At 51.4% G+C, this 27,021-nt stretch overlaps 1 protein-coding gene across 7 annotated transcripts in view; it reads left to right on the forward strand.

The window, feature by feature from the left end:
• AGAP1 (ArfGAP with GTPase domain, ankyrin repeat and PH domain 1) overlaps positions 1-14,082 on the forward strand; it is a 554,001-nt gene extending 539,919 nt beyond the window's left edge. For all 7 annotated transcript variants that reach the window (XM_030325013.1, XM_030325015.1, XM_030325017.1 and 4 more), the window contains 2 exons: positions 5,078-5,333; positions 6,676-14,082. In XM_030325013.1, coding sequence (XP_030180873.1) covers positions 5,078-5,333; positions 6,676-6,879 — 460 coding nt within the window. In that variant the 3' untranslated portion in view covers positions 6,880-14,082. The remainder of the gene's footprint in view (positions 1-5,077; positions 5,334-6,675) is intronic.
• The last annotated feature ends 12,939 nt before the right edge of the window (positions 14,083-27,021 follow it).

Raw genomic sequence — 27,021 nt, forward strand, 5'->3', positions numbered from 1 at the left:
CCCAGCCCTGCAGACCCTTCAGGACTCTGTGCACACACGGTGCTGGGGACCGCCGGGGCCCCACCTGCTCCCTGACCCCCAAATCCTGTGCTCGGTACCCGACCGGCCCACAGCTCACCCACCAGGCGGTTTCCTGGCTCAGGGGCCGGTGGGGGGTGGAGGGCCACCTAATAAAGGGGCTTCATTTCAGGCCGGAAGAGAAGAAAATATTTACTACTGCACCTTCGATTGTATCTTTCCTTTTTATTTTGGGGGGATTGGGTCAGTGTCTTTCTTCTGATTAGTCGTCCGTTCTCTCATTTTCTCTCACTCCCGTGCGGTTGATTTATTTAAAGGTGTGTCAGCACGGGGCTCAAATGAGGAGCTGGGCCGCCTTCTTTCTGCTGACGGCCGGCCGTGCCAATAAGTCATTTTTTAGCTCATTAGCTAACGGAGGCTGTGAGCAGCGGGCCTCCAGGGGATTGGAACGAGGTGAAGTGATCTGTTGCCAGCCACGCTGCTCTTGAACTGGCCTTCCTTGGGGAAAATGAAAGGCTCGGCCAAGACAAGCTGGGGATCCCAGAAGGAAGATTGGGACATCAGAGTAACAATTAGAGTATTTGTGTGTTGGCATCCTGGCTTCGTAGGGCAAACGGTCTTAGAATATTCTCGTAGAAAAGGAAACACTACCGGAGTGTCCGTTTTTCGCGTGTTACATGTCGGCACGGAAGCCGGAGGACAATGGTGGAGGCCGTGGGTGTCCGGAATGTTTCGGGTCAGACTGGGCTACCCTAACGAAATACCGCAGATTGGGTGTCTCCAATACATAACTGTGTTTTCTCTCGGCTCCGGAGGCAGGAAGTTCAAGGTCAGGGTGCCAGGGCTGGTTTCTGGTGAGAGCTCTTCCTGGCTTGCAGACCGTGCCGTCTTGCTGTGCCCTCCCTCGGAGAGAGATCCCTGTGTCTCTTCCTCGTCTCATAAGGCCACTTTTATGACCTCATTTAACCTCAGTTACCTCCCTAGAGGCCTGGCCTCCAAATACAGACACATTGGGATTAGGGCTTCAGCATATGGATTGGGGGGCGGCGGGGAGGAGACACAATTCAGTCCAAGAAGACTTGGGATATCTCAAGGCTGTGGACAGGGCTAACCGCACTTGGCCCCAGACCCGCTGACAGCCACAGGGTCCTTTACGCCGGCTGGGCACCCGTCTCCCGGCATCCCGAGCCCCTCTGCTGCCTGTGGTAGGGTGTGGGGGTCACACACACCAGGGACGCTGGTGGAGTTGTCGGGGTCCCTGGCCAAGAGTCCCCACCTCACCCCGCCGAGCACGTTGACGGCCCGGACTTAGAACCCTGAGCGTCCAGCTGGCGTTTGGCCACCACGGCCACCTTTGTCACGCCCACCACCCCCGCAGGTGCGTTCTCAGGTGCTCGATGGCAACTGTGCGTCATTAGAGCTGCTGTTTGACTCCATCGTTGCAGCACCAACAGCTGCCACTTGCAGAGCGACGGCTGGGCCAGCACATCCTCCAGACACGCGGCCTCAGCCCCGAAACCACCCCGCCTTCTGTAGACCCGCTTTATGGGCGAGGGAGGGACGGCCCGAGAAGTCACTGAAGGCGTGGAAGTCTACACCATGGAAGCAGGCACTTAGATCCCGTCTCTCCGTTGCCAAAACCAAGGCCTGTGGCCCCACCGGCCTTGGGGCGATTCTCTTCTCCCGCCCTCGGCCACCGCGGAAAGCACACGGGGTAAAGCGTACCCACCCCCGCCCGGTGTATCGGGGTGCACGGTGACCACAGGACACGGGTTCTAAACAACAGCAAGTGCTTGAGCATAAGTAGGGGTTCCTGAACTCGCAAAACCCTCACACGCCCTCGTCTGAGTTCTCCGTTCCTACTCGCTGGATTTCAGCCGCGAAACAGAAGCAATCCCGATTCAGACATGAAGTGGCCTCGCTTAGCGCTCCGGCCCCTCCCGGTATCCGAAAAAACAGCGAGGGGCCGAAGTCCCGTAGGGCCCAGAAGCCGGCGTGGAAAGCTTCTGCTTTTAAACGGCAGAGAAGTTTTGGTGAAGAGCCGTGTTTCCGTCACGTGATGAAAGCCATACATTAAACAGCTCTGGGGGCCAGGTGGACGTGGGCTGGAAGAGGCAGTCCCCACCAAGAAGGCCACGTGGAGGCTTTGTTCTGTCTCCTTGCGGTATTCCTCGGGGACGGCCCCCAGTATCAAGCCTGTTTTCTGTATTTGAGTCGGTGGAGGCCGTGCAGCCCTATTGGTAATTGTCCCCTTGCTCCCGCTCCTGCAGGGTCACAGGTGGATCAGGCGTAAAGGCTGCCAACCGCCGGCCTCCAAGACCCTGTTCCTAATTTTATAGACCTAACAGTAGAGTCTTCCTTCGAAAGAAGCTCCCAAACTGGTATTCAGCCCCATGAAATCTGGACCCACCTTTGTTCCGTAATTATAAACAGCACTGACTTTTTTTTTTTTTTTAATTTTTTTTTTCAACGTTTATTTATTTTTGGGACAGAGAGAGACAGAGCATGAACGGGGGAGGGGCAGAGAGAGAGGGAGACACAGAATCGGAAGCAGGCTCCAGGCTCCGAGCCATCAGCCCAGAGCCCGACGCGGGGCTCGAACTCACGGACCGCGAGATCGTGACCTGGCTGAAGTCGGACGCTTAACCGACTGCGCCACCCAGGCGCCCCTAAACAGCACTGACTTTTAAAAGCGAGGAATGGGGTGGGGTGGGGTGGGGGAGGGTGCCCGGGTGGCTCAGTCGGTTAAGCGTCCGACTTCGGCTCAGGTCACGATCTCCCGTCTCATAGGTTCAAGCCCCGCGTCGGGCTCTGTGCTGACAGCTCGGAGCCTGGAGCCTGCTTCGGATTCCGTGTCTCCCTCTCTCTCTGCCCCTCCCCTGCTCACGCTCTGTCTCTCTCTCAGAAATAAACGTTAAAGAAAAAAATTTTTTTTAATAAAAGCAAGAAGCGGTTTAAACACAATCATTCAGACACACGTCGACTTCAATTTCAGTGAATTCAGGCGAGCTTGTTTGTGGGGTGACCAGATCCCAGGACAGAAACCAACCCCCCCCCCCCGCCGCCCCACTTCCCCAGGAGAGCACGCCGCCTGCGGGAGAGGACTCAGAAGCTGGGGGCCTTCTTCATTCTTCGGCTGGGATGTCCGAATATTAAAAAGAGAATTGGATAACTACAGCTAGGACGATAGTTCCAGTGTTCAGTTCCCTGTTTTATCCCTGGGTGATTTGGCAATGCGAATTAAAACCAAGCAGAGCAGAATAAAACAGCTCTGACTTTAATGCCCACCAAAAAACGAGAGCTAGCAAGTGGGGACTTGAAAATCTGAATGCACCCTTCACCATTGTCCCTTTTCACTTCATTCCCGTTTTGTTCTTGCTATTTGGCGGTTTACGAAACGCACCAACGTATGTTAAATACATTTTAAATGCGGTTGTTTTCATAGCACGAGAAACACGATTTTGTTGGGAGTGTGTTGTCTCTTGCCCGCCCGGTATTTTGGCCCAGGCGGGGACAGGGTGCGGGCCGCGTCCAGCTTCAGCCTCGTCCGGGCTGCGGGGGTGGGTTCTCAGCTGTAGCCAAGTGTTTGTCCTGGAAATCTCCGAATGAAAAGGGTCGGGGGGTCACCCTGGGGTCACTCGCATGGACCAGGAAATGAAGCAAAACTAATCCAGATTTGCTCCTGGAAGAATCTGTTTGCCTAAGTATTTAAAAACAGATTAGGGCTAACCCGACACTAGATCACTGGGAGCAGTGTAAACACGAGTAAAAGGTGTAAACAAGGCGTCTTTTCTGTCCTTCGGAAGAAGAAATGTCATGGTTAATGAGTTTTCTTTCTAGAGTGTCGCGGAAGCCCTAAGTGATTCTCTGTGTAGTTTGTAGCTCTGCACCCTGATTATTCTCTTGGAGAAAATGCGGGGTTTTAGGGGGGGTTAGTTGTGAACCAGTGTATCATTTAAGTCTCTGGGGCATTAGAGTCCCTCTTCTCTGTAGGGCTTTTCTTTTTTTCTTTCATTAAGCAGCCACAGACCTTTGCTTCGGACGGTATGAACACGCTTTGCTGTGGGTCTCTTCCTTTCTGTCTCCTTTTGCCCATTCCCTTCCCATTCTGCCCTCTCCTCTTCCTCCCCAGCCCTCCTTCCAGATGTCACGGGCAGCATCCTGTGCCGCTTGGACCCTGAACCCCGCCTTCCCCCAAAGTTCAGGAAGCACATTCTCAGCAGGCCCAGTGCTGCTGGGGGAGGGACGCCTGGGGCTGCTGTCTGCATCCCAAGGCCCTTCCCCGCCCTTCCCCAGTGTCCTGCCCTCCTGCACCCCTAGCTCAGCTCTCGCCTCGGGCCGCCTGCCTTGTCTCCTGGGCTGGGCCCTAGAACATCTTGATGTTCCCCACGTATCCAGAGAGATTACAGAATCACGTAGGAACTTAGTTTGCTTGTCTTTTCTAGACCTCCACATGCCCCCATGCATCCGTGTGGCTTCATCCGTGGGCCTGTAGTAAGGTTTTCCTCAACCGAAGGATGTGGAGATCCCAGGGGGATCACATACTCCCTTCCGTGGGGAGGAATTAAGAGCTAAGACTTCAAGGTCACACCCAGGTGCGGGGAGCCCACCGGCCATCCTGTCCGCTGCGCTCCGCAATGTCCCCTGATCCTGACTAAACGCTGTCATTGCTTATCCGGCCTGTGGCATCCACCCTGCCTGGTGCCAGACCCTGGGCAGGGGGGTGGTTCCCCCTGGCCGCGGCTTCCGCGGCATCAGAACCCCCCCCCCCTGCAGGTTCTGCAACCACCCCCCAAGAGGTTCTGACTCTGGAGGTCCGGGGCGGAGCCTGAGATTCTGCATTTCTGACAAGTTCCCAGCTGCTGCTGGTCAGGGACCCCACTTTGTAAAAAAAAAAAGTAAGCCCGTGCCTCAGGGGGCTTCCTTGTGAAGATAACTCGTCTCCTGCTATCTCGCTTCCTCCCCGATGCCCCCGGACCACATGGGTTCTGGAGCAGAGGGGTTTCGGCCTCGGCCACCCTTCCTGATTGCGACCGCACCCGTGTGGGGACTCTTGCAGGGAAGAGAAGGAGCGGTGGATCCGGGCCAAGTACGAACAGAAGCTCTTCCTGGCCCCGCTGCCCTGCACGGAGCTGTCCCTGGGCCAGCACCTGCTGCGGGCCACCGCCGACGAGGACCTGCGGGCCGTCATCCTGCTGCTGGCGCACGGCTCCCGGGACGAGGTGAACGAGACGTGTGGAGAGGGGGACGGCCGCACCGCGCTGCACCTGGCATGCCGGAAGGGGAACGTGGTCCTGGCGCAGCTCCTGATCTGGGTAGGTCGCCGCGCACAGGACAGCATAGCCGCGGGCGCCTTGCTCTGCTCTGCGGGCATCTTTCTGGTGGGAGGCGGCGGGTCTGAAGATGGGAAGCACACGAGTAGGGAACTTGGAATTGAGGCGCAGAGGCCCCTGGCTGCCGGGCTCCCCTGTGTGAGGACGCCGCTTGAGGACCGATCAGAGGGAGGGAGGGGGTCCGCGGGGCCTGCTCTGCCCAGCCCTCCCTCGCTGGGTGTCTGCAGAGCTCATCTGTCCCATGACCCTTCGGGGTCAGGTGCGGGTGGAGTGTCTGTCCTGTCCCTTTTACAACCAACTGCCGTCCTGTGTTTGGGAGGGGGGTGGAGGGGGAGAATACAGCTAGTTTATATGGTTTTCCCTTTACCCAACCCAGAAATACTGGACCCAGAGTTTGATGGTAGGACTTTATCAAAGGGCTTCTTCTGGACTGTTCTGGTTAACTTCCACTAGGGAAAATTATTCTGTTTGTTAGTTTGTTTGTTTGTTTGTTTGTTTGAGAGAGAGAACGCAAGTAGGGGAGGGGCAGAGAGAGAGGGAGACACAGAATCCGAAGCAGGCTCCAGCCTCTGAGCTGTCAGCACAGAGCCCGATGCGGGGCTCGAACTCACGGACCGTGAGATCGTGACCTGACACGAAGTCGGACGCTCAACCGACTGGCACACCCGGGCGCCCCTAGGAAGAATTATTCTTAGATTTCTACGGACGCATTCGTCATGGAGCCTGAATGGCGACAAGAGGGGGACAGTGTGTAGAGCCGCGGGCACCTGAGCAGCCCACACCCACAGTGGCACGACCCGCACACCTCTGGGGCTCAGCCACCGCGCATCCCCACCGAAGGGCGACAGAAGGCAGCCTGCCGAGAGGTCCCCGGCGGGGGCGGATGGCGGTGCTTACCCATAGTAGGACCTGGATAGCGGTAACAGAGGACTTCTCTGCACCCTTGTGTTTTACATACAGATTTCCCCCAATGAAAGGGAATCACCTCCAAGATCAAGAAGTGCTTATTTTTTGTTTTTACGATCGGAAAGGCAGAAAAGAACTAACAAAGCCAGGATTACCCTCGGTCTCCTGCAGAAAGGAGGGCCTTCTGGGTGTCAAAAGCGCATGGTTTCTTTCAAAGGACGCGCCGTGGGGCCGGCTGTGGCCTCTGGCCATCCGCGTCCCTAGCCACCTCGTCTGTAGTCCTTCCCCGGGTGGTCCGTCCCCACCCCACACCCCCTCACGAGCTGCCGCACGGCTTGGAGAAAGGCGCCTGGTCCCCCCCCCCGGCGGCCCCCCCCCCCCCCCGCGACCCTAACGGCCCTCTCCGTTGCCTCCACAGTACGGGGTGGACGTCATGGCCCGCGACGCCCACGGGAACACGGCGCTGGCCTACGCCCGGCAGGCGTCCAGCCAGGAGTGCATCGACGTCCTGCTGCAGTACGGCTGTCCGGACGAGCGCTTCGTGCTCATGGCCACCCCCAACCTGTCCAGGAAGAACAATAATCGCAACAATAGCAGCGGGCGGGTGCCCACCATCATCTGAGGACCGCCGGGCCCCCGCAGCCTCGCGCCCTCGCCCAGAAGTCACGACACGTGAGTCCCGTCGCGTCCCCACTCCTCCTGGCGGTCAGCCGCCCACCCGCCCTCACCCCGCGCGCAATCACAAAAGCCTGACCGTCCTCACGGGGGGCGCAGCGGAGGCCGCGAGGCTGCAGGACCGACTCCTTTTCCCCCCCGAACTCCCCCCCACCCCCCGCGACGAGCAGGGGCTGCCCGGGGGGGCCTTGGTTTCTTGATAGCACACCGCGAGGTCCCCCGGCCCGGCGGCCTGTGGACACAGAGCACGGCACAAGGGACGGGGACGAGAGGGGGAGGGGAGGCGAGGAGCAAGGAGAAGGGTAACTCTCCTTAACTGGCAGTTAAGCACATCAGTACATTTCACCTCTACCAAACGGAACACTCGGATTTCATCTCTTCTCCGAGGAGCTTGACGGCATAAATCAGAAGCAGGCAGAGTTTGTCAGGTTTGAAGCCCCTATGATGGTATGTGTCAAATCAGTTGTAGCTAATCTGTCCGGGGAGAATACTGGCTTCATTACACTTGTATAGTAGAGTTCTTCCAGCATTACCGCTGTTTAATAGAACATGATTAGTCATCACCGAGAAAAAAGCATATTAGCCGAGGAGGTAGTTACACAGCACGCTCGGATGCTTGCCACGATGTGATTGCAATACTTCTTAGAAGCATCATATCATCTCAGACATGTTCTTTCGAGCCCTTGGAGCCCTTCTTTCTAAATTCACTGTCATAATTTAGTATCTGTTTAATTTTTCAGTCCAAAGAGAGGAAATCAGTTGCTGAGTATTATTTGACTGCCGTCGCTCTCCTTGGTGCAAAAACAAAATGGAAAAAATAAATAAGGGTAACTCGGAAATTCAAAAGGAAATCACGGATCCAAGCTAATAATAACACTTCGAATACACGTAGTGAACTAACCGAAGGCATAAAAGGCTATTTTTTTTTTTTTTTTTTTTTTTTTTTTTTTCCCAAACGGCAGAGGTCTTTTACTTCCTTTTGCCAAGGTGGAGGTCTTGGGTCTCAGTCACTCCTGGGCCACGCCGGAGTATCACCCAGGCTTCTGTGTTATGTCTTTAGATAAGATTGTGAAAATCTATTTGAATAAAAGAAGTTCATAAATATGCATTGATTTTTGTACAGACAAATGTCACCTCTGTTAATTTATAAACTGAACTAGATGTGAACTAATAATGTGCAACTAGTTGAGATGAGAGGGTTACAGATCATTGTACATGGAAAACACTCCCAGCAGCAAACACTTCCATTAATGTGATAGACAGCTTTGAAAAAGGAACACATCAGAAGAAGATAGTAGTACAATTTGCTTATTAAAATCGAGAAAGGGGGAAAAAAAAAAAAACCAGACACTGAAGCATTTTAGAGAAGAGGAAGGCGGCATGTGATTTCTCATCATTTCGATCTGATGGCACTTCTGCCGACCCAGAGGAGGGGCCGTGGCAAAGCAGGGGGCGACTTTGCGAATCCCAGACCCACGTGCTCTGCACAGGCAGGTCACGACCGGCCGCCCACGGCTCTGCGGCACCTGCCGGCCGGCGAGAATCGCTAAGGCTTAACTTGGCGGCCAGGCCCTCCGTTTGGGTTATCAGCACGTCCCCTGGTCTGCCGTCACTGTGTGCCATCGGGGCTGCTTTCAGACGTTAGCCACCTTCAACGTGGCCAGATTGTGACACCCTGGGTTAAAAAGGAAAGGGGCAGCTTTGCCTGGAGCGCTTTAGCAGTCTGTGGGAGGAGAGGGTCGTCCAATGGGAAGGCGCCTCTGGGCTGCTGTAGCACAGAAACCAAGGCCACGCTAGGCCAGTGGCCGCCCCCTCCCCCCAACCCCGGGGAAGTCCCCTGCTCTCATATATGAAACCTTCTATTTTGTAAGAGTTTTCCCTCTTCTTTCACTTTAAAAAAAAAAAAAAAAAAAAAAAAAAACACAATTCAAGTAGGTGGGGAAAAAATAAAGCTTTACACAGAATTTATATGTGGGTCAGTGTTTCATGGACATTTGTAACCTTGCTTCCTCTGCGTGGAGCCCAGCGGGCTCCAGGAACGATAGGTTCAGAAGGCTGAGAGCCCTGACCACAGGTCCCCTGCTCCTCCCCCTGGTTTTTAATTCTGTGTTTCATCACTGTGTAGTTATTTTAAATGTGAATAGGGGAAAAAAATGTCACTGCCTATTTTTGAAGAACTCATTACTGTCCTATTCCACCCGGACACATTCTCCGCCGCACAGCCTTTAGCGTAGACTTCACGTAGTGAACGCAGATATCGTATAAATGAAATCCTTAAATTATTTCACTGTAGTTAATTCCCACTGTAGGAACACCCTATCATATAGCGAAGCCTCGTTTTGAAAAGAAACAGAATTCCTTGTAAGGCTTCTCTTTGAGATGTATATGAGTGTGTACATATTATTATATGTGTTTATAATATAATATTTTCCCAAATGACTCCTTTTTTCACTTAGCCTTTCACGACCTGAATGCTAGACCGGGTTCCCCCCACCTCCTCCACCGCACCCCTTCCCTGTCTCCGGCACGGGGACGTCATTGATTCCTCCTCAGAAAACCTGACCCTTCTTCTGCTATTTTTAGCCATGCTTCGGGAGGCGGCCTGCTTTCCTGAGCCCGAGTTTTGGCAACAGAGGAAAGGCAGTGGTGGTTTTCAAGGGTTTTCCTCTAAAATAAAGTGACTGATGGCTAATCTGTTTATATTTCAATAGTGTCAGACCAGAAGGGCTTTCTTCGCCAACGATGCTATCATTCCCATCTTAGAGCCTTACGTAACACCAAGGCCAGGAAGCCAAAACCCAGGGCTAGTGTTAGAAATAACCAATTTGAGAAGGGGGTCGAGTTGTGTTCGTTGGTTCTCGTGGAAGTTCTGCGAAGTGACCGTGAGGACACCAATGCATAGTCCAGCCTCTTCTGTTCAGAAGTAGAACTCCCCTTACCGAGAAACCACGTGCTGGGGAAGACACACACGCACGCGGTCACGGGTTAGGGTAGCTTCACGATCTGGCTGGATTCCTTCTGTGCCCCAGAAACCCTGCAGAGAAAGGAGCCTTGATTCTGACCCCGTGAGAGCAGATCTCCGGTACTGGGCGGAAAGGTGGCTCTCCAAGCCCAGAGCCCCAGTCATGGGGCCCCGGCCCCCGCCCGTCTCCTGTCATCCTAGGAGAGGAGCGGCTCCAGGGTGAGCAGGTGACAGATTCCCGAGTCAGTGGCCCCATGAGCAGGTGCAGTTGTGGGTCTCCCAGTGAACGCACACCGCGCGTAATTATCCCGGGAGGCAGGGGGAGGCAGGGGGTGCTCGCTGATCACGCGGCAGTCGGGTGCTCTCGTTGGGTTACTCTTGACCAGGATCCTGAAAGGAGCCCATTCTCTGCCCGTGAGCCCGGGCGGCGGCCCTTCCAGCACCACTGGCTTCTGAAGCTTTGTCTAGCCTGATGGGGTCGCCTTGGACCCAGCCTCTGCCGTCTGGCCTAGGGACTGTTCTTTGCAGTTTTGTGACACCTGCACGCATTCAGGGTCATTCTCTGCATCCTCAAAGCAGCGGTCACTAACTTATAGGGGAGAGTGTGGTCCGGTGAGAAAGACAGCCCTGGCTCTCCTGTCCCTCCTGTGTGGCCTAGGGCAGAGGCCCTCAGCTTTGGGGATCTTTTTCCTCATCTGTGAAACCAGGGTGGCCTTGTGGGATCTGATGACCAGTCGGTTGCCAACCAATGTGATAAAAGCCAGCCAGACACCCAGCCAGAGGCTAGATGCTCAGGAAATGGGATTGTTCATTTAGAACAGAAATGCCGAGAGCAGAAAGCCAGAACCCAGGCCTGGAAAGCCGCCCCCAGGCTGGCGGTGCGTCCCCCAGCCAGGGCCCTAGGGAGTCGGTGACGGCCCCCCCTTCCCGTCTGAGCCTCTGGGCCTCCCCTCTGCAGGGCCAGTCAGTGCCCTTCCCCACCCCTGTGTGCTGGGAGCAGTGTCAGAGGAGGGGCCTCGCTGGAGCGGCCGTCCCTTTCAGGGCTGGCATCAGGCTCGGCTTGTCTGGTCCCTGCACTTGGGGAACACATCTTCCCCGTCAAGGGTGGCCACTGGGTCCTACCCGGCCCCCAGCCCGAGCTGTGCTCGAGGATGACCTGGGTCACCGCGGCTCCAGCTGTGCCCACCCTTCCTCCTCGCATTTAGAATGTTCCGGAAATAAGTCCACATTCCCGCCTAGGGAGGTTCAGAAGCCTTGCAACAATATAGAGCCTCTAAGAGTAAGTATGGTCAGGCCTCAAAAACTTCTCAAAAGGCAAAGATAATTGGAAAGCAAATCCATTACCCCTCGATGGGCCCTTCCCCCCTCCCCCCTCTGCGCTATTTCCATCCCTCACGCGCCCCACAAGGTCGGCCTGACTTTCTAGAACTCCCCTGGATTGTATTTATGTCCTTCAAGCAAACAAATTGAAAAGCAGTCAGGAAGGAATTCGAATAGAAATGTGCTGAAGAATCACATCTTTCTTTCCCGGGAAATATAATTTATTTCTCACTGGCCTCCTCAAATGGGGGTTTCACACCTTGTGACGTCCTGTCTTCAAGTGATTCTCACCCCCATCCTTCACCAAAAAGCTAAATAAGGGCCTTTGGCATCCAGACTTGGATTTTTCACTTCGGGCCATTATCGACACGTTTCCTGCTTGAATTCCCAAGCGGCTTTCTTCTGGAAGCCCTGTGGTCAGTGAGCCCTCGGTGTGGGCCCCCGCCCACTCCGTGCCCTACACCCTGATGGCTCTGTCATCGTTCAGGCATCGAAATCAGGTTGCCTTTCAGTCAGAATATTCAAAATTGAATATTCAAAATATCCAACTCCAGTTACGCAGAGGAGAGAAGGTGGGGGGCGGGTTAGATGGAAACAGACTTTTATTTCTATTGTTGCCAGGAAGTTGTCCCTGGAACCCAGAATGGCCAGGCCCCTCGCGAGGAGAGAGAAACAGCGCCACTCAGGGTCAGCACGCCCCCACTGACCCCTCACCTCTCCCTTCGTGAGGAAGAAAGGACAGGTGACAGCTTAGAATTCATATTTCAAAAACACCCTTGGAGGAGAAGGGCTGTCCTTACATAGATTTTTTTTTTAAACAATATTAACGGACTTCCTGTTTAATTTTGGATGTCTGCTGCTTTTTAAACATACATTGGCACTTCTTTCCAGTTCCGGTTTTTCGGTTTGGGCCAGAGTGGCAATTAGAGGACGAATTCATCAGCCATCAGCATGGGATTCTGCAAAACCAGAGAGTCTGTTTTTTAGTCTGTGATCTTCAAAACGCCCAAGTTCTAGGAGTTTGGTTTCACCAGTGTAGGAAGCACCGTCCCAAAGCAATGAGTCAGGACCGCAGATTTGAAAACCGCTCTCACCGCGTTTCACTAATGAGGCCCTCGTTTTGTTCTCATGTGACGGCATCTGGTTCTGGGGCTTGCACCCGGTTGGTAAAAATGCCCTTCTCCGAGGCCTTCCCGTCCAAAGGGCCTGCGGTGCCCGGGGTACGTGCAGGGCAAGCCACCTTGGTCAGTGTGCGAGGGGTCAGCTCAGGGCTTGTGTTTTATTTTGGCCTGGTGTGTGTGGCTTCTGTAGAGAAGGTCCTCCGAGGGTCACGTTGGAGCTGTATGCTAGAGACTCGCCTGTCAAAGTCGAGTTAGGTCCCCTCTGGAATATTCCCTGGTGGCAGGGATATCCTGTCTTCTGTTTTGAGACGCGGGTAAAAGAAAGGAACCACACTGATGTGAGAGCTTTGGGGAATCTTCCAAATGGAACAGCCCGGTGTTGGGAGCGCTTGCCCCTAAATCAGAGTCTGCCCTGACCTCCCCGTACCTCCCCAGATGGTGTCAACACTGGCCTGGGAAGCTAATATCTGAGCTGGCCCAAACTCGTGTGAAGAAGATTGGGGGGGCCCCGACCCCAGAAGCCCACACAGTTAGGGATTCCTCGCGTAAGATGGCCAGTGTCCGGGCTGGATGAAGGACGTCCCGGGGCTTTCCAGCTTAGCACCTGGATGTTGAAAGCCTGAGTGGGCAGCCCAGCCAATGTCCCCTGCACCCTGCTCTGCACCTGACATGCCGCTGAGTGGCCTGGGGGACATGTGCATCCTGCCCGGGCCCTTGGAGGGTCAGGGGACAGTGGGGACCAAGGGTGCATGGGCCAGAGCCGGGAGTTAGCTCACTGACCACTCTCAGGAACACAGCACGCCTTCCAGCCCCGCCCCCGGGTGCCCAGGCAGATCTGAGAGAGGACTGGGTTGTCACACGGCTCATGGGCAGCAGATATGCTTAGAAACCGCTTTGCGGCCGTTCGCACATCTCGAGGTTAGAAATCACGTCTTCTCCAACCCTTGAAAAGGTCGCGGTTCCCCTCCTGCAGCTGTCCTTTTGTCTAAAATCTGTCGAATTCTTGAGGTGGCACCCCTGCCCCGGTCTGAGCACCCGCGTGCTGGGGAGGATGCTGCGTGCACTTGACCAAGGGCACTCCAAGGGCAAAGCCTTGGGAGGCCTGGGCCGGCTGCCCCAGGAAGGGCTGGAGGGGTGGGCCACGCCAGCCATGGGCACGGCCACGTGGGTTCCAGGAGAGCTTCCTGCCCCAGACAGTCCCCTCCTCTCCTGCCCATGACCTCGAATGGGGTTCTCGTGTGGCCACGGGTGTGTTTCTGAATGGGAGCCTGGGTGGGTCAACGGTGGCAGCCAGGAGGCATTTCTAGGAGGGAACAGGGAAGGCCGGGTCCCTGCCCACCTCCCAGCACGCCTTGTTTCTGTAAATAGCGATGTATAGAAGACAGAAGAGCGGCCCAGGGTTTATCCAGAGACGGCTTTGGTTTCTTTGGGTTTTTTTTCCTTTTTTTGGTTGTTTTTCTATTACCTCATTCAGCAAGTTTGTTTCACAAGGACTCAATGACGCTTTATTTATACTGTTTGTACTGTAATTAAAACCATTGACAGACATTTCACTTTGCTTGTTATTTCTTATGATTTTGTTTTGATTAAATATGCCAGTTTGTATTTTCCTGCATTGGGATTTTTTCTGTCGGCTGTACAGTATTCTAAGGGGGAAAAAAAAGAAAGAGAAAAATGTGTAAAGTAATGGAGAGAGGTGGCTATAGTGTAGAGGCCTCTTTCTAATAAAGAAATGAAAATATGTCTACACTGCTTTCCGTGGAGGTTTTGTTGGGCTTTGGGGGGGAGCGGGGGGACGTGTTGGTCATTTGTCACGACTAATTGGGTTTCGGCGCTCAGGCGAGGTAAATCCGAGAGAAGAGGTGATTACAGAAGGGAGTGTGCAAGGCCCAGGCGGCCTCTCGCATGAGGAAGTCGGCACGCGGGTGCTGTGGTCGTGGCGCCAGGGGACGTTAAGGAGCGTCTCTTCCAACTTGTTCGTCTACGAGCCACTCTAAGGGGCAGTGGTTTCCCCAGCCTGAGATTGGCTGGACCACACCGCCCCAGACGTGTGAGGAGGGCTCAGCAGGTGGCTAGGGAGTAAAACCATTCCAGGACGCTGTTATGAATAGTGTCGTTATTAATAGTGTGACATTCTTCTCATACAAAATACTTATTATCTTTACCCCCCCCCCAGCGCCAAAATCAGAAAATTAAAACACCCAAATGCCGCCACCCAGACATCCCCCCTGGCAGCAATTTGGCAAACGCCTTCCAGGAACTTCTTTCTGCAGATGGCCTCCCCTCACCCACTCTTGCAGATCATAAATATACAGACACATGAGCCCATTACATTTCCTGCAGAGATTTTCCCAGGGCACAGGCAGCCAACAGCATGCCCCCCGGGGGGGAGCGTCCCACCCAGCCCCAAGGTCACGCGGCCCCCTCGGCAACAGGGTCACAACACCCCAGCAGACCACATGCACAGTGTTACGGGAGTTATTTGTCTTCTAGGGAATAAAAGAAGGAGGACGAAGGAAAGGTTTAGGAGAAATCAGTTCCACTTGCACGCGTGTTGGTCCTCTTGTATCTGGTAACGTAGGGCTTAAGTGGACGAAGGGGTTGTGTTTCCTCGTCAGAGAAGATACCCAAAGAGAGCAAGCCAGGGCCGGCTTGAACCAATCCAGAAGGATATCCGGGCCCAGCCTCCTTCCGGCCATCTGGTCAACCATCATTCGTGGGTGGGTGTTACCTCCCGGCACCCACATGAGGGCCCCTCCACCGCTGGCCTCTGCATTCCACGCGTGGAGGAGAGAAAGGACAAGGAGAGAGGCATCTGAACAGGCCTCTCCTATTCAGTGTTCCCCGAAGCCCCACTTAGGACTCTATTGACGCCCCATCACATCAGCCACACAGGGCCGAGGTCAATCAGGGCTGCAAAGGAGACTGGGAAGGAAACGTGGTGGCTCAGTGGGGCAGGGTCTGGCTGTAAGGCAGAGGGGTGTGAGCGGTCCCTGCCCATTCACCCTTTGGCTCCCCAAAATACCCTCTGTCAATACCCAGAACAGTGGCTCCCCCAGAGAGATGCCCGTGGGCAGGCTTCCCAGGACTCTGTCCCCACCTTCCATCCAGTGCTCCAGAGTCAGTCTCAGAGTGTCCATCCAGTCCCAGCAGGTGACGGCTTCTCCAGCCCACTCAACCTTTGCAAGCCAAGGCACTTGAGCCAAATGCCCTCCCTGAAAAGCTCGGTCAGACCGGCAAGGTAGCGAAAGCAAGATTGAATGTCTGGATTTAGTAGCCAAGATTGTGAGAGTCATGGTACCCAGCTGCAAAGGGACGGTTGGTGGAGACAGAGTGAAATAGCATTTCTGCAAAGCAATACGGAGTTGTGTACAAAGGTTCCGAAAACCTTCCCTCTGGCCCAGGAGCTCAGGGCCTAGACAACAAGCCATCCCGTAAATTTGTGTTGATTACATGAATGAATTTGATACCTAAGAATCTGGCCAAGGAGAACATGGCTACTTCCCCATTTGCATAAAAGATGTTCGTGGGGCGCCTGGGTGGCTCAGTGAGTTGAGTGTCCGACTCTCGATTTCAGCTCAGGTCATGATCCTAGGGTCGTGGGATCGAGCCTGACGTCGGGGTCCACGCTGAACATGGGGCCTGCCTGAGATTCTGTCTCTCCCTCTGCTCCTCTCCCACTCACTCTCTTTCTCTCTCAAATAAAATTAAACTAAAAAAAAAAAGATGTTTGTGGCTGTGGTATTTATATAACAAAATACAGGGAACGAGCCCAAAGTCTAACAGGAGGGGGATAGTTATATAAAGTACCGTATGGAAACATCAGTCATTCCAAATGTGTTTATCACTTGGAGAAATGACACCATGTAACTTAAAAATTAGGATACGGAATATATAATGGACTCCGCTAGTAAAGAATGTAAGGTCTCTCAAAGGTATTTTTATATGCTTATTTCGTATTGAGGGGGAAAAAATCCAAAATGTAGGCAGCGCTGTCTCTCTACAGGGAGTTCCGGGTTGTGTCTATTTTCTTCCTTATACTGTCCACCTTTTCTCCATAAGAAAGTATTTTTAAAAAGTTATTTCGAGGTACATTTTAAAAACCCATGGTTTGCCACTGACTTTGAAGACAGTGGTTGGGTTTTTTATGAATATAATTTTTGCTTATACTAAAATCGGAGAAATGGTTAACTGATTCATAAAAGGCTGAAACAAATTGATTAAAAATTAGGAAGCATTCGGGCTAGGAGCACACCATAATTCACAGACTCCGGAGGAAAAAGGTTCAAAGAGACCGATCACAGCAGTCCCAGCACACAGAACCTTCCAGAAGGCCAGGCTGCCCCAGGTCCCCAAGCCTCCTCCCCCACACCAGGTGCTCTCCACCCTCCCAGCCCTGCCCCCAGGGGACCACAGCAGCTCCCCTCCTCTGCTCTCCCTCCCCCCCAAACAACCCCTCTGGGAATCTGATCTTGCCCCTCGGTGCCGAGACCCCTCGCCACTCCCCACTGTTCTGACAGCAAGCTCTGCCCCTCACTGTTGGCTCCAGCCCAGTCCCAGCATCCCCCTCTTAGGTCCACCTTTCCCTTCCCCTGGGAGGTCCCCACTCTTTGTGGCCAGCTCCTTCTAAACTTGGGGTCTCAGGTGAAATGTCCCTCCCTCTGAGGGAATCCCCCCCACCCCCAGCCCGGCTCAGTCAAGACTCCCTGCACGTGCACGGGCGCCCTCCTTGCCCTTCCCTGTGCGCTTCTCTGAGGGACAATTCTCCCCCTCCTGAGCCTCACTTGGATCCATGGCTGGGTGTGTCTGGTCTCCCCCCGGCCCCCCGGAACCTGCCCAAGTGTGTGAGAAAAGGAACAAACTCTGACCACCAGTGGCTGCCCCGCCTGGGGCACCGGGGCACTGAGGGCCCACCTGTACCAACATTCTGACTTTCAGGACACCAAGCCTCCGTGTAACTGTGACAGGTCTGAGGCGTGCCCGGGGTCAACACTCGGGGCGGTCACATCCCCACAGCCACCCCAAGGTGCCCCGGCAGAACCTCAGTGGTGGTGGGTGCCGGGGCCCTGGTCCAGTGGTCCATGTGTCTCTCGGGCCTCCCTCAGGCGCGTCCCCTGGCCTGCTCCCCCCCCCCCCCCGGAGGTGCCCTCTTGGGCCCTGGGCTGCCCCCTGCCATGGGCCACAGGGCTGGGGCACGGTTACCGCGCAGTTGCGCGGGGACAAAAGCCTCTCGGCGCGTGCCAGCAGTGAGCACGGAGTTCCGGTGGCCCCTCGTCTCCTGCACGTTCCAGAAGCCGCCGAGCCACAATCCATCACCACTTGAGTCCGGTAAGGCGCCTAATTGGCCCATAAATGTGGTCCAATAACCGCACCTGACACCCAAAGACACTGCAGGCAATTAGCACTTATTTATTTGCATACGGTATTGACCCATCTCCGGCTTCGCTGGCTTTGCACACCCGCCTTTCCTGGGGCCGCAGGGAGAGGGGTCTCGCTTACGGCACGGGACGGGTTCACTGGCAACACACACGTGCACCGCGCGCACACAGGTTCACACACACACACACACACACACACACATCACACATGCTGCACACGCCACGCACACACCACTGACCCCCGGGGACACACCCCACACGTGCCTGTACCGCACACGCGCCCCGCCCCCGCGCACACATCAGCAGGGGTGATGGGAAGCTGGCCCTGCCCTGGCCTGGCCGAGGACCTCCGTGCGTGCGGGACCCAATCCCGCCCACGCTGTGTCGGAGGCACCTGCGCGCCTCCGGCTGCTGTGCGGCCCGTGCGGGTGACTGTGCACCGCGCAGGCCGGGGGACGCCAGGACGGTCGAGGCCCAGGGCCTGTGCCCCGGTGGCGCGGACTTTCAAAATGCGCAGAGATTTGGTCCCTTCCTTCCGTGGAGTTCATCCGGGCATCGCCAAACCTCACCCCAGAAAGCGGCTTCCAGAAAACAAGCTGCTGCCCGGAGGCCGCGCCCCCCCGGAGCCTCGGGGCCGCGCGCCCTTTGCCGTGGAACCCGGAGCATTGCCTTCGAACGACAGAGCGCCACGCTCATTGCCAAAGCCACGCACTGGGCTGGTGAAGGCGGGGCCGAGCACCCAGACAGCCTGGGCTCCCGAGGACCTCTGAGCGCAAGTCGGTGAAATGGGTGTCGTCTTCCATGTGAGTGCATAATGGGGAGGACTTAGAAGTGCGCTGGGTCCTTAAAGAGCCCACAGGAGGTATTAAGACTCATTATGGGGGCGCCTGGGGGGGCTCAGTCGTTAAGTGTCTGACTTCGGCTCAGGTCATGACCTCGTAGTTCATGGGTTCCAGCTCCGCACCGGGTTCTGTGCTGACGGCTCGGAGCCTGGCGCCTGCGTCGCCTTCTGTGTCTCCTCTCTCTCTTCCCTCCCCCCGCTCTGTCACTCTCTCTCTCAAAAACAAGCCAAAAATTTTTTACAGAAAATGAAACAATTACCAACCCCACCCCGCCCACTGGCACTTGAATGTGAGCCCCCCCAGCCTTCTAAATACACACTTACATGTGCTTTCACTAAAAGCATAAAATAACATCCTTCCAACTATGTGATAACCTACTCGTCCCTCCAAATATTCGTCTCGAAGTTTCACAAGCCGACAGACAAGCCGAAGAATGGGAGATTTCAGCGAACGCCCCGAGAAGCCCCATATGCATTCACCAGTTACTAACAATTTCCCATCTTGGCGATCTACAGACAGATGATACGGAGAGGACACATAGACGATAGATCGATGACAGTATGCACACACACACTAGGGTGAACCATTTGAAAGTAAATTACCAACATCATGATTTTTCACCCTTAAATAAATAGGCACAAGGACGTTCTGTCGTAACTACAAGACCATTATCCCTCCCCAGGCAGTTACCATTGATATGATATAATATGCCGTCCATATTCAAATCTCCTCAATTGTCCCAATAATGTCTTTTATAGCTGATTTTCCTCTCATCCAAGATCCAATCAATAATCACACAGAGCCCTTAATTGTCACGATAACCTACTTCTTTAAACTTAAATGAGCATATGAACAACTTTTCATGTCAGAAAAAAAAATAGCTAATATGATTTAAACACTCACCAGCCAGGGAATGAAGCTGCCTTGTTCCCGGCACTGCACTAATACGGGACTAACATTTTATTGAAGTTTTTTTCCCCCAATTTTAAAGGCAAAAATTAGGATCCCTTGGCTTTTCTGCATTTCAACACGGCTGGGTGGCAATATTTTATGTTTAATGACACTTTGTATTTTCCTGTTGCTCCCCTGGTGTATTCTTTGCTGGCTTTTCTTTTGGTGGATTTATCTTTTTCTTAATGATGTGTGAACTTGGAGGGCACTCGCCCTTACATGTTACATGCCACAAAGTGTTTCTCATTGTTTCATTTTCTTTTTAAACTCGGCGATTTTCTCATGTGCAGAATTTTGACACTTGTGACCTCAAATCAGTGTTTACTTTTATGAGTCTTGGCCTTCGTGCTACACTTAGAAAGTCCACAATTGTATAAACCTCCATTTCTCTTCCACCACACTCCCCTTGTTTTCTGCTACTTTGTTACAGTTAAACTTTTCATCCCTCTTCCATTTGTGAAGATTTAATTTTCTCCAAATGGTTAGCTAATCAGACCGGTTCCATATTTTTTTTTTTTTTTTACCAAGTCCATGTATTAAACAACAGGATGAAAGTCCTTTTTAAATGAATGACACATAAATTGTGGAATTTCCATGTGATAGAATGGTAATTGGCCATTAAAAAGAATAAGGTAGGGGGGCGCCTGGGTGACTCGGTTAAGTGTCCGACTTCGGCTCAGGTCACAATCTCACGGTTTGTGAGTTCGAGCCCTGCACTGGGCTCTGTGCTGATGGCTCCGAGCCCGGAGCCTGCTTGGGATTCTGTGTCTCCCCTCTCTCTCTCTCTCTCTTTGCCCCTCCTCTGCGCTCTCTCTCTCTCTCTCTCAAAAATAAACATTAAAAATTTAAAAAAAGAATAAGGTAGACCTATAGGTTCTGACAGGGGAAGGTCTCCAAGATACACTGTTAAGTAAAAAATTCAAGTTGCAAAGCAGTGCACAGACATGTAGCATGTGACCCCAAAACAAAGGTGTATTTGTGTGAACATACACACACAAGTACAACAATCTCTTCTCCTTCTCGGTCTCCTTAGATGGCTGCTGCATCTTCTATTTTGACTTTCAAATTCTGGAAATCCCAGGACTCAGTCCTTGACCTATCCTATGCCTCCAGGACCTCCCTAAATGGTCTAGGCCCGAGGTTTTCAATATTTGCCCCTGACTTCCAAAGTTTTCTCTATCCTTCCCTCTCTCCTGACTTCTAGACTCTTCTTTCCACTGCTAAGTAGATATTTGGATGCTGTAGAGCTTGGGATGATTTTGGCTACAAATAATCAAATACTAGGAGAGAGGAGAGAGGTTTAATTGTATCACAGAAAATATTTTGAGGCAGACAGTCCGGGGCTGGTGCTGTGGCTCAGCAGTGTTATTAAAAGAAGAAAAAAAAATCAGGTTCCTTCATGCTACAATTGTTAGCAAGATGGCTGCCACAGCTCCAGACATTGCATTCACATCCCTGGGATAAAAGGATGGCAAGACCATATCTATCCTTTTTATCAGGAAAACAAAGACATTCCCAGATTTCCCACCACTCTCCAGCAAATTTTCCCTTCATGACTGTCTCATTGGCCAGGACTTGGTCACATGGCCATCTTCAGACGGGCCACAAAAGCAAGTCGAGTACCTTGTCCTTTCCAGCCTCTGTCCGGTGGGTGGGAAAGTGAAAATAAAGGCTGGGAATAGGTGTCAACCAACCATAATTGGCCTCCAATATCTAACAGTCACCTCAAGCGCACTTTTTCAAAACAAAAATCCGCCATTCCGTCCCAACACAACCCCCCCACATACGCCTCATCTTAGTGGGCAGCACCTAGTTCTCACCGGCACCTCTTGCCCAAATGCACGGGAGCCACCGGGACTTCTCTCTCCTTATCAGCCTGTCCTGCCATCTCCAGAGATACATCCTAGCGCTGACCACGTCTCACCCCCGCTGGGTCGGCACCCATACCCAAGCACCCGGTCACTCCCGTGGCCCCAAGATGCCCTTCCCGCTTCCCCTGCCGGACCCTTTGTCGAAGCTCCGTCTGGAAGCCAGAATAACGCTCTTAAAAATGAAAGTCAGCACCTGAAAAAGCGCTCTCAACGCTGATGGCTTCTAGCATCCCCGGAATAAAGTCCGGCTGGTCACCTTGTCTCGCTAAAGTCCCACACGAGCTTGCCCAACTCTCCTCTGACCTCCGGAGGACCCCTGACCTTGCTCTTTCCTGAATGTGCCGTTTGATTGCCTACCCGTCTTTGCACAGGCTGTTCCCTCTCCCGTTCTGTTCCTTGTCCTATAACAAATAGATCAGAGTTATATCTAGGTTCCAGAAAATGAACCAAAAAAAAAAAAAAAAAAAGATGGGAACTTAGAATATGACAAAAGTAGCAATTCATATCAGTAGAAAATATGAACCATTTAATAAATGGGGCGAATTTTTGTGAATGGTCTTAGGCAGGTGATCGTTTCAGAGTAACATGGGCCAATGTCTTTATTCTCAGAAAATGCACAAAGGTTTCGAGTAACTCAACAACAAATAATAATAATAATTAAATATTAAGTGGACAATGGAGGGGCAGAGGCTGTACAGGTGTTCACTTGCTGTCCTTTTAATTTTTCTGTATATGTTTGAAGACTTTCAAAATTAAAATTGGGGAATATTTATAATTAGATAACATGTGATAATAGAATGGAGTAGCTATTATAAGCCACGAAAGTGAAAAATTAAATAACCCACCATCCCGGTGCCTCTGCTGAAGGTAACCACTGTCTTGAATTTATGCTAATTGTTTTCTTGCTTTAAAAAAAGAAAGTTTAGGGGCACTTGGGTGACTCATTCGGTTAAGCATCCAACACTTGGTTTCGGCTCAGGTAATGATCTCACAGTTCATGGGATTGAGCCCCACATTGGGCTCTGCACTGTCAGCTTGGGATTCTCTCTCTCCCCCTCTCTCTGCCCCACTCCTGTGCTCTCTCTCTCTCTCTCTCACACACACACACACAAAAAAAACCCTTAAAAATAATAAATAAAATAATAATAAAAATAAAAATAATAATAATAATATAAATTTAGCCTGATACCACATTGGGTTTATTTGCTTCTGAGTTCTATAAATCTGGAGTCCTATATTTTCCCCCCCCCAACAGATTTTCCAAGATTTCTCTATGCCATGTGTCACTGAAGTTCATCCATTTGCACTGTTCCAGAATGTGAATGGACCACAATTTATTTATTCTCCTGATTTTCATTATTTCTCCAGTTTTTGCCATCACCAACCAGGCTGCCAAGAATATCCTCACACGCTTTTCCCGAGCAGGTGTTCATGAGTTCCTGCAGCTCTGTGGTCTCCGAGTTTCCCCTTTTGTACTCTCTAAAATTAAGTAAATTTGAAAAATTACGTATCCTTTCCCATCCTTTAAAGTTGAAATCTCAACTTTTATCACGAGCTTAAGGGTTGAAAAAAGAGGGGCGCCTGGGTGGCTCCGTTGGTTAAGTATCCAACTCTTGATTTTGGCTCAGGTCATGATCTCACGGTTCAGTTCATGAGTCTGAGTCCCACATCAGGCTCTGTGCTGAGCCTGCTTCAGATTCTGTCTCTCTCTGTCTCTCTGCCCCTCCCCCATTTGTGCACGTGCATGTGCTCAGTCTCTCTCTCTCTCTCTCTCTCTCTCCCTCTCTCGCTCTCGCTCTCGCAAAATAAATAAACGTCAAAAAGAAAGAAGAGGGGCGCCTGGGTGGCGCAGTCGGTTAAGCGTCCGACTTCAGCCAGGTCACGATCTCGCGGTCCGTGAGTTCGAGCCCCGCATCAGGCTCTGGGCTGATGGCTCGGAGCCTGGAGCCTGTTTCCGATTCTGTGTCTCCCTCTCTCTCTGCCCCTCCCCCGTTCATGCTCTGTCTCTCTCTGTCCCAAAAATAAATAAAAAACGCTGAAAAAAAAAATTAAAAAAAAAAAAAGAAAGAAGAGTTGAAAAGGACATAATTTTGGTACATTGTAAATATTAACATTTTAAAAATAATGACAGGGGCGCCTGGGTGGCTCAGTCAGTTAAGCACCGACTTCGGCTCAGGTCGCGATCTCACGGTTCGTGGGTTCGAGCCCCGCGTCGGGCTCTGTGCTGACAGCTCGGAGCCTGGATCCTGCTTCGGATTCTGTGTCTCCCTCTCTCGGTGCTCCTTCCCCACTCCTGCTCTGTCTCTGTCTCTCAAAATAAACGTTAAAAAAAATTAAAAAATAAATAAAATTAAAATAATGGCAGTAGTTTTGTAAATAAAGTAGTTTTATTTCATTGTATTCCAAGTGCACTATCTTTAACATCATTCCTATTTTATAAGGAAAAGAGAAAAAATAAGGAATTTTGTCAAAGATACGAAGAAGGATGACTACATCTAGTGTGATTGTTATTGGCTAATAAATACATTGTTTTTGTCTCGGTTTACAGCCAGCTCTTGTAGTTCCTCAAGCTACCCCATTTTAAAAAACGTGTCCGGTGTAGATGGTGACCCTGCTTATGGTGGTGAGTTCTGAGGAACGGATGGGATCGTCAACTCGCTGTGTTGAACACCTGAAACTAACATACCATTGTATGCGAATCACTCTTCAATAAAAAATAAGTAACAATAAAAATGCGCCCACTGGAATGCAAACACCATGACAATTTCCTGTCAGTCATCACCCCCTTTAAAATTACATGACGGAGGTCCTCAAAGCTCAGAAATTTTCTATTACCCCCTCTTTTTTCTTGAAGTTGTACTTCCATTCTCCCCACAAAATGTAATCCTACTGCTTGTATCCTGAGCGGTCATTTCTTGGTCATGCTATTACACGTCTCTGCCATGCAGATATGTATATAACACAAATGTTTAATTTATCTTAACTTCCTGTGGCCTTATTTCTCTAATTGTTAAACATTTTTTTTAATGTTTTATTTATTTTTAGGACCGAGAGAGACAGAGCGTGAGTGGGGATGGGGCAGAGAGAGAGGGAGACACAGAATCCGAAGCAGGCTCCAGGCTCCAAGCCGTCAGCACGGAACCCAACGCAGGGCTCGAACCCACAAACTGTGAGATCATGACCTGAGCCGAAGTTGGACGCCCAACCGACTGAGCCCCCCCAAGCGCCCAGCAACTGACTCTTGATTTCAGCTCAGGGCGTGAGCTCAGGGTTGTGAGAATGAGCCACAATGAGCATGGAGCCTGTTTGAGATTCTCTCTCTGCCCCTCCCCTCCTCATGCTCTCTCTTTTTCGAGAGAAAGAAAGAAAGAAAGAAAGAAGAAATAAAAAAGAAAGAAGGAAGAAAGCAAAGAAGAAAGAAAGAAAGAAAGAAAAAGTAAAGAAGAAAGAAAGAAAGAAAGAAAGAAGAAAAGGAGAAGAAAGGAAGGAAAGAAGAAAGAAGAAAGGAAGAAAGGAAAGAAGAAAGAAAGAAGAAAAGAAGAAAGGAAGAAAGGAAGGAAACAAGAATGGAAGAAGAAAGAAAGAGAGAGAGAAAGAAAGAAAAGGGGGAAAGGGAAGGGAAGGGAGGGGAGGGGAGGAAGGGAAAGGGAAGGAAAGAAAGAAAACGATGAATTAGAAACGACTTGCAGAAGTTTTTATTCGACAGTCACTAGTCATTCTCTTTTTACAGCCTTGATGCCAGAATCTCTCATTGCCCCTTTGCCTGACAGCCCAGAGTATTTTCTTACAACCTGGGGTGATGCGCCAAAGGAAAGACTGGGCGTGGTGGCCGGAAAGTGGACGAGGGGCTCTCGGTGAAAGGAGAAGAGAGAGAAAGGAGGACATTAGGAAGTTTGACTCAGGTTTCCTTAAAACCATCGGTTTCTCGTTCCTCCTTGGACAGTCTTTGAATGCACCACTGTTCTAGAATAAATACCGAAAAGTAAAATTGCCTCGTTGGCTCTGCACATGTTTGACTTCACAATATAATCGGCAAATTGTTTTCCAACGTGGTTGTGTGAATTTACGTTCGTATGAGAGGGTTCCAGGTCTCCATACCTTTGCTCCTACTTGGTATTATCAGGCTCTTAAATGTTTGCCAATCTGATAGACGAAAATGATATTTCAGAGTGGCCTTAAGTAAATTTCTCTGGTTACAACGGAGATTGAGCATGTACTTATAAATTTACTTGCCAATCTGGGGCGCCTGGGTGGCTCAGTCGGTTAAGTGTCCAACTTCGGCTCAGGTCATGATCTCGTGGTCCACGAGTTCGAGCCCCGCGTCAGGCTCTGTGCTGACAGCTCGGAGCCTGGAGCCTGCTTCGGATTCTGTGTCTCCTCTCTCTCTGCCCCTCCCTCGCTCATGCTCTGTCTCTCTCTGTCTCAAAAATAAATAAATATTAAAAAAAATTTTTTTAATGCTCTCATTTGATGAGCAGTGTGTTTTGCAACCTGTTCAAGAAATCTTTTAGAAAAAATATTCTTCAGGGTGGCTGGGTGGCTCAGGTTGAGTATCCAACTTCAGCTCAGGTCATGGTCTCACAGTTGATGAGTTCGAGCCCCACCTCAGGCCCGCTGCTGTCAGCGCAGAGCCCACTTTGGATCCTCTGTCTTCCTCTCTCTGTCCCTCCCCCACTTGTGCTCTCTCTCTCTTAAAAATAAACATTTGGGGCGCCTGGGTGGCTCAGTCGGTTAAGCGTCTGACTTTGGCTCAGGTCATGATCTCACGGTTCATGGGTTCGAGCCCTGCATCGGGCTCTGTGCTGACGGCTCAGAGCCTGGAGCCTGCTTCGGATTCTGTGTCTCCCTCTCTCTCTGGTCCTTCCTCTTTCTCTCTCTCTCTCAAAAGTAAATAAATAAACATTTAAAAACATCGTTCTTTAAAAAAAGAAACAATATTATTCCACAAATGTTTCTAGTTTTTTGTTTAATTTTGTCTTTTACACCAATATCTTTAATCTATTTGTAATTTGTGTGTGTGGTATGTGAGGGAAGCGTCAGTTTCATTTTTTCTAGGGAGATCATCAATTGCTTCAGCACTATTTATTTAAAATTTTCTGATAGGGGCGCCTGGGTGGCGCAGTCGGTTAAGCGTCCGACTTCAGCCAGCTCACGATCTCGCGGTCCATGAGTTCGAGCCCCGCGTCAGGCTCTGGGCTGATGGCTCAGAGCCTGGAGCCTGTTTCCGATTCTGTGTCTCCCTCTCTCTCTGCCCCTCGCCCTTTCATGCTCTGTCTCTCTCTGTCCCAAAAAATAAATAAACGTTGAAAAAAAAATTAAAAAAAAATAAAATTTTCTGATAAATCAGGTTTCTGTATATGCATGGGGTGTATGCACCAGGCTTTCAATTCCCTTTCACTGTTCAAATTGTCTGTTCCCATGACAATACTACATTTTCTTAATTACTGAACTTTATAAGACTTTATATCTTATAGGTTACCCTCCCACCACCACCTATTTTCATCTTCAGGCATGTCATGGTTTTTCTTAACCCAAGTTCTTCAAACTTCCTCCTAGAGTTTTGATAGGAATGACCTTGAATCTTATAAACCGGTATGAGAATAATTGACACATTTATGACACTGCATCTTTCCATCCACAATCA

The sequence above is a fragment of the Lynx canadensis genome, chromosome C1, assembly GCF_007474595.2.
Source record: "Lynx canadensis isolate LIC74 chromosome C1, mLynCan4.pri.v2, whole genome shotgun sequence".
NCBI lineage: Eukaryota > Metazoa > Chordata > Mammalia > Carnivora > Felidae > Lynx > Lynx canadensis.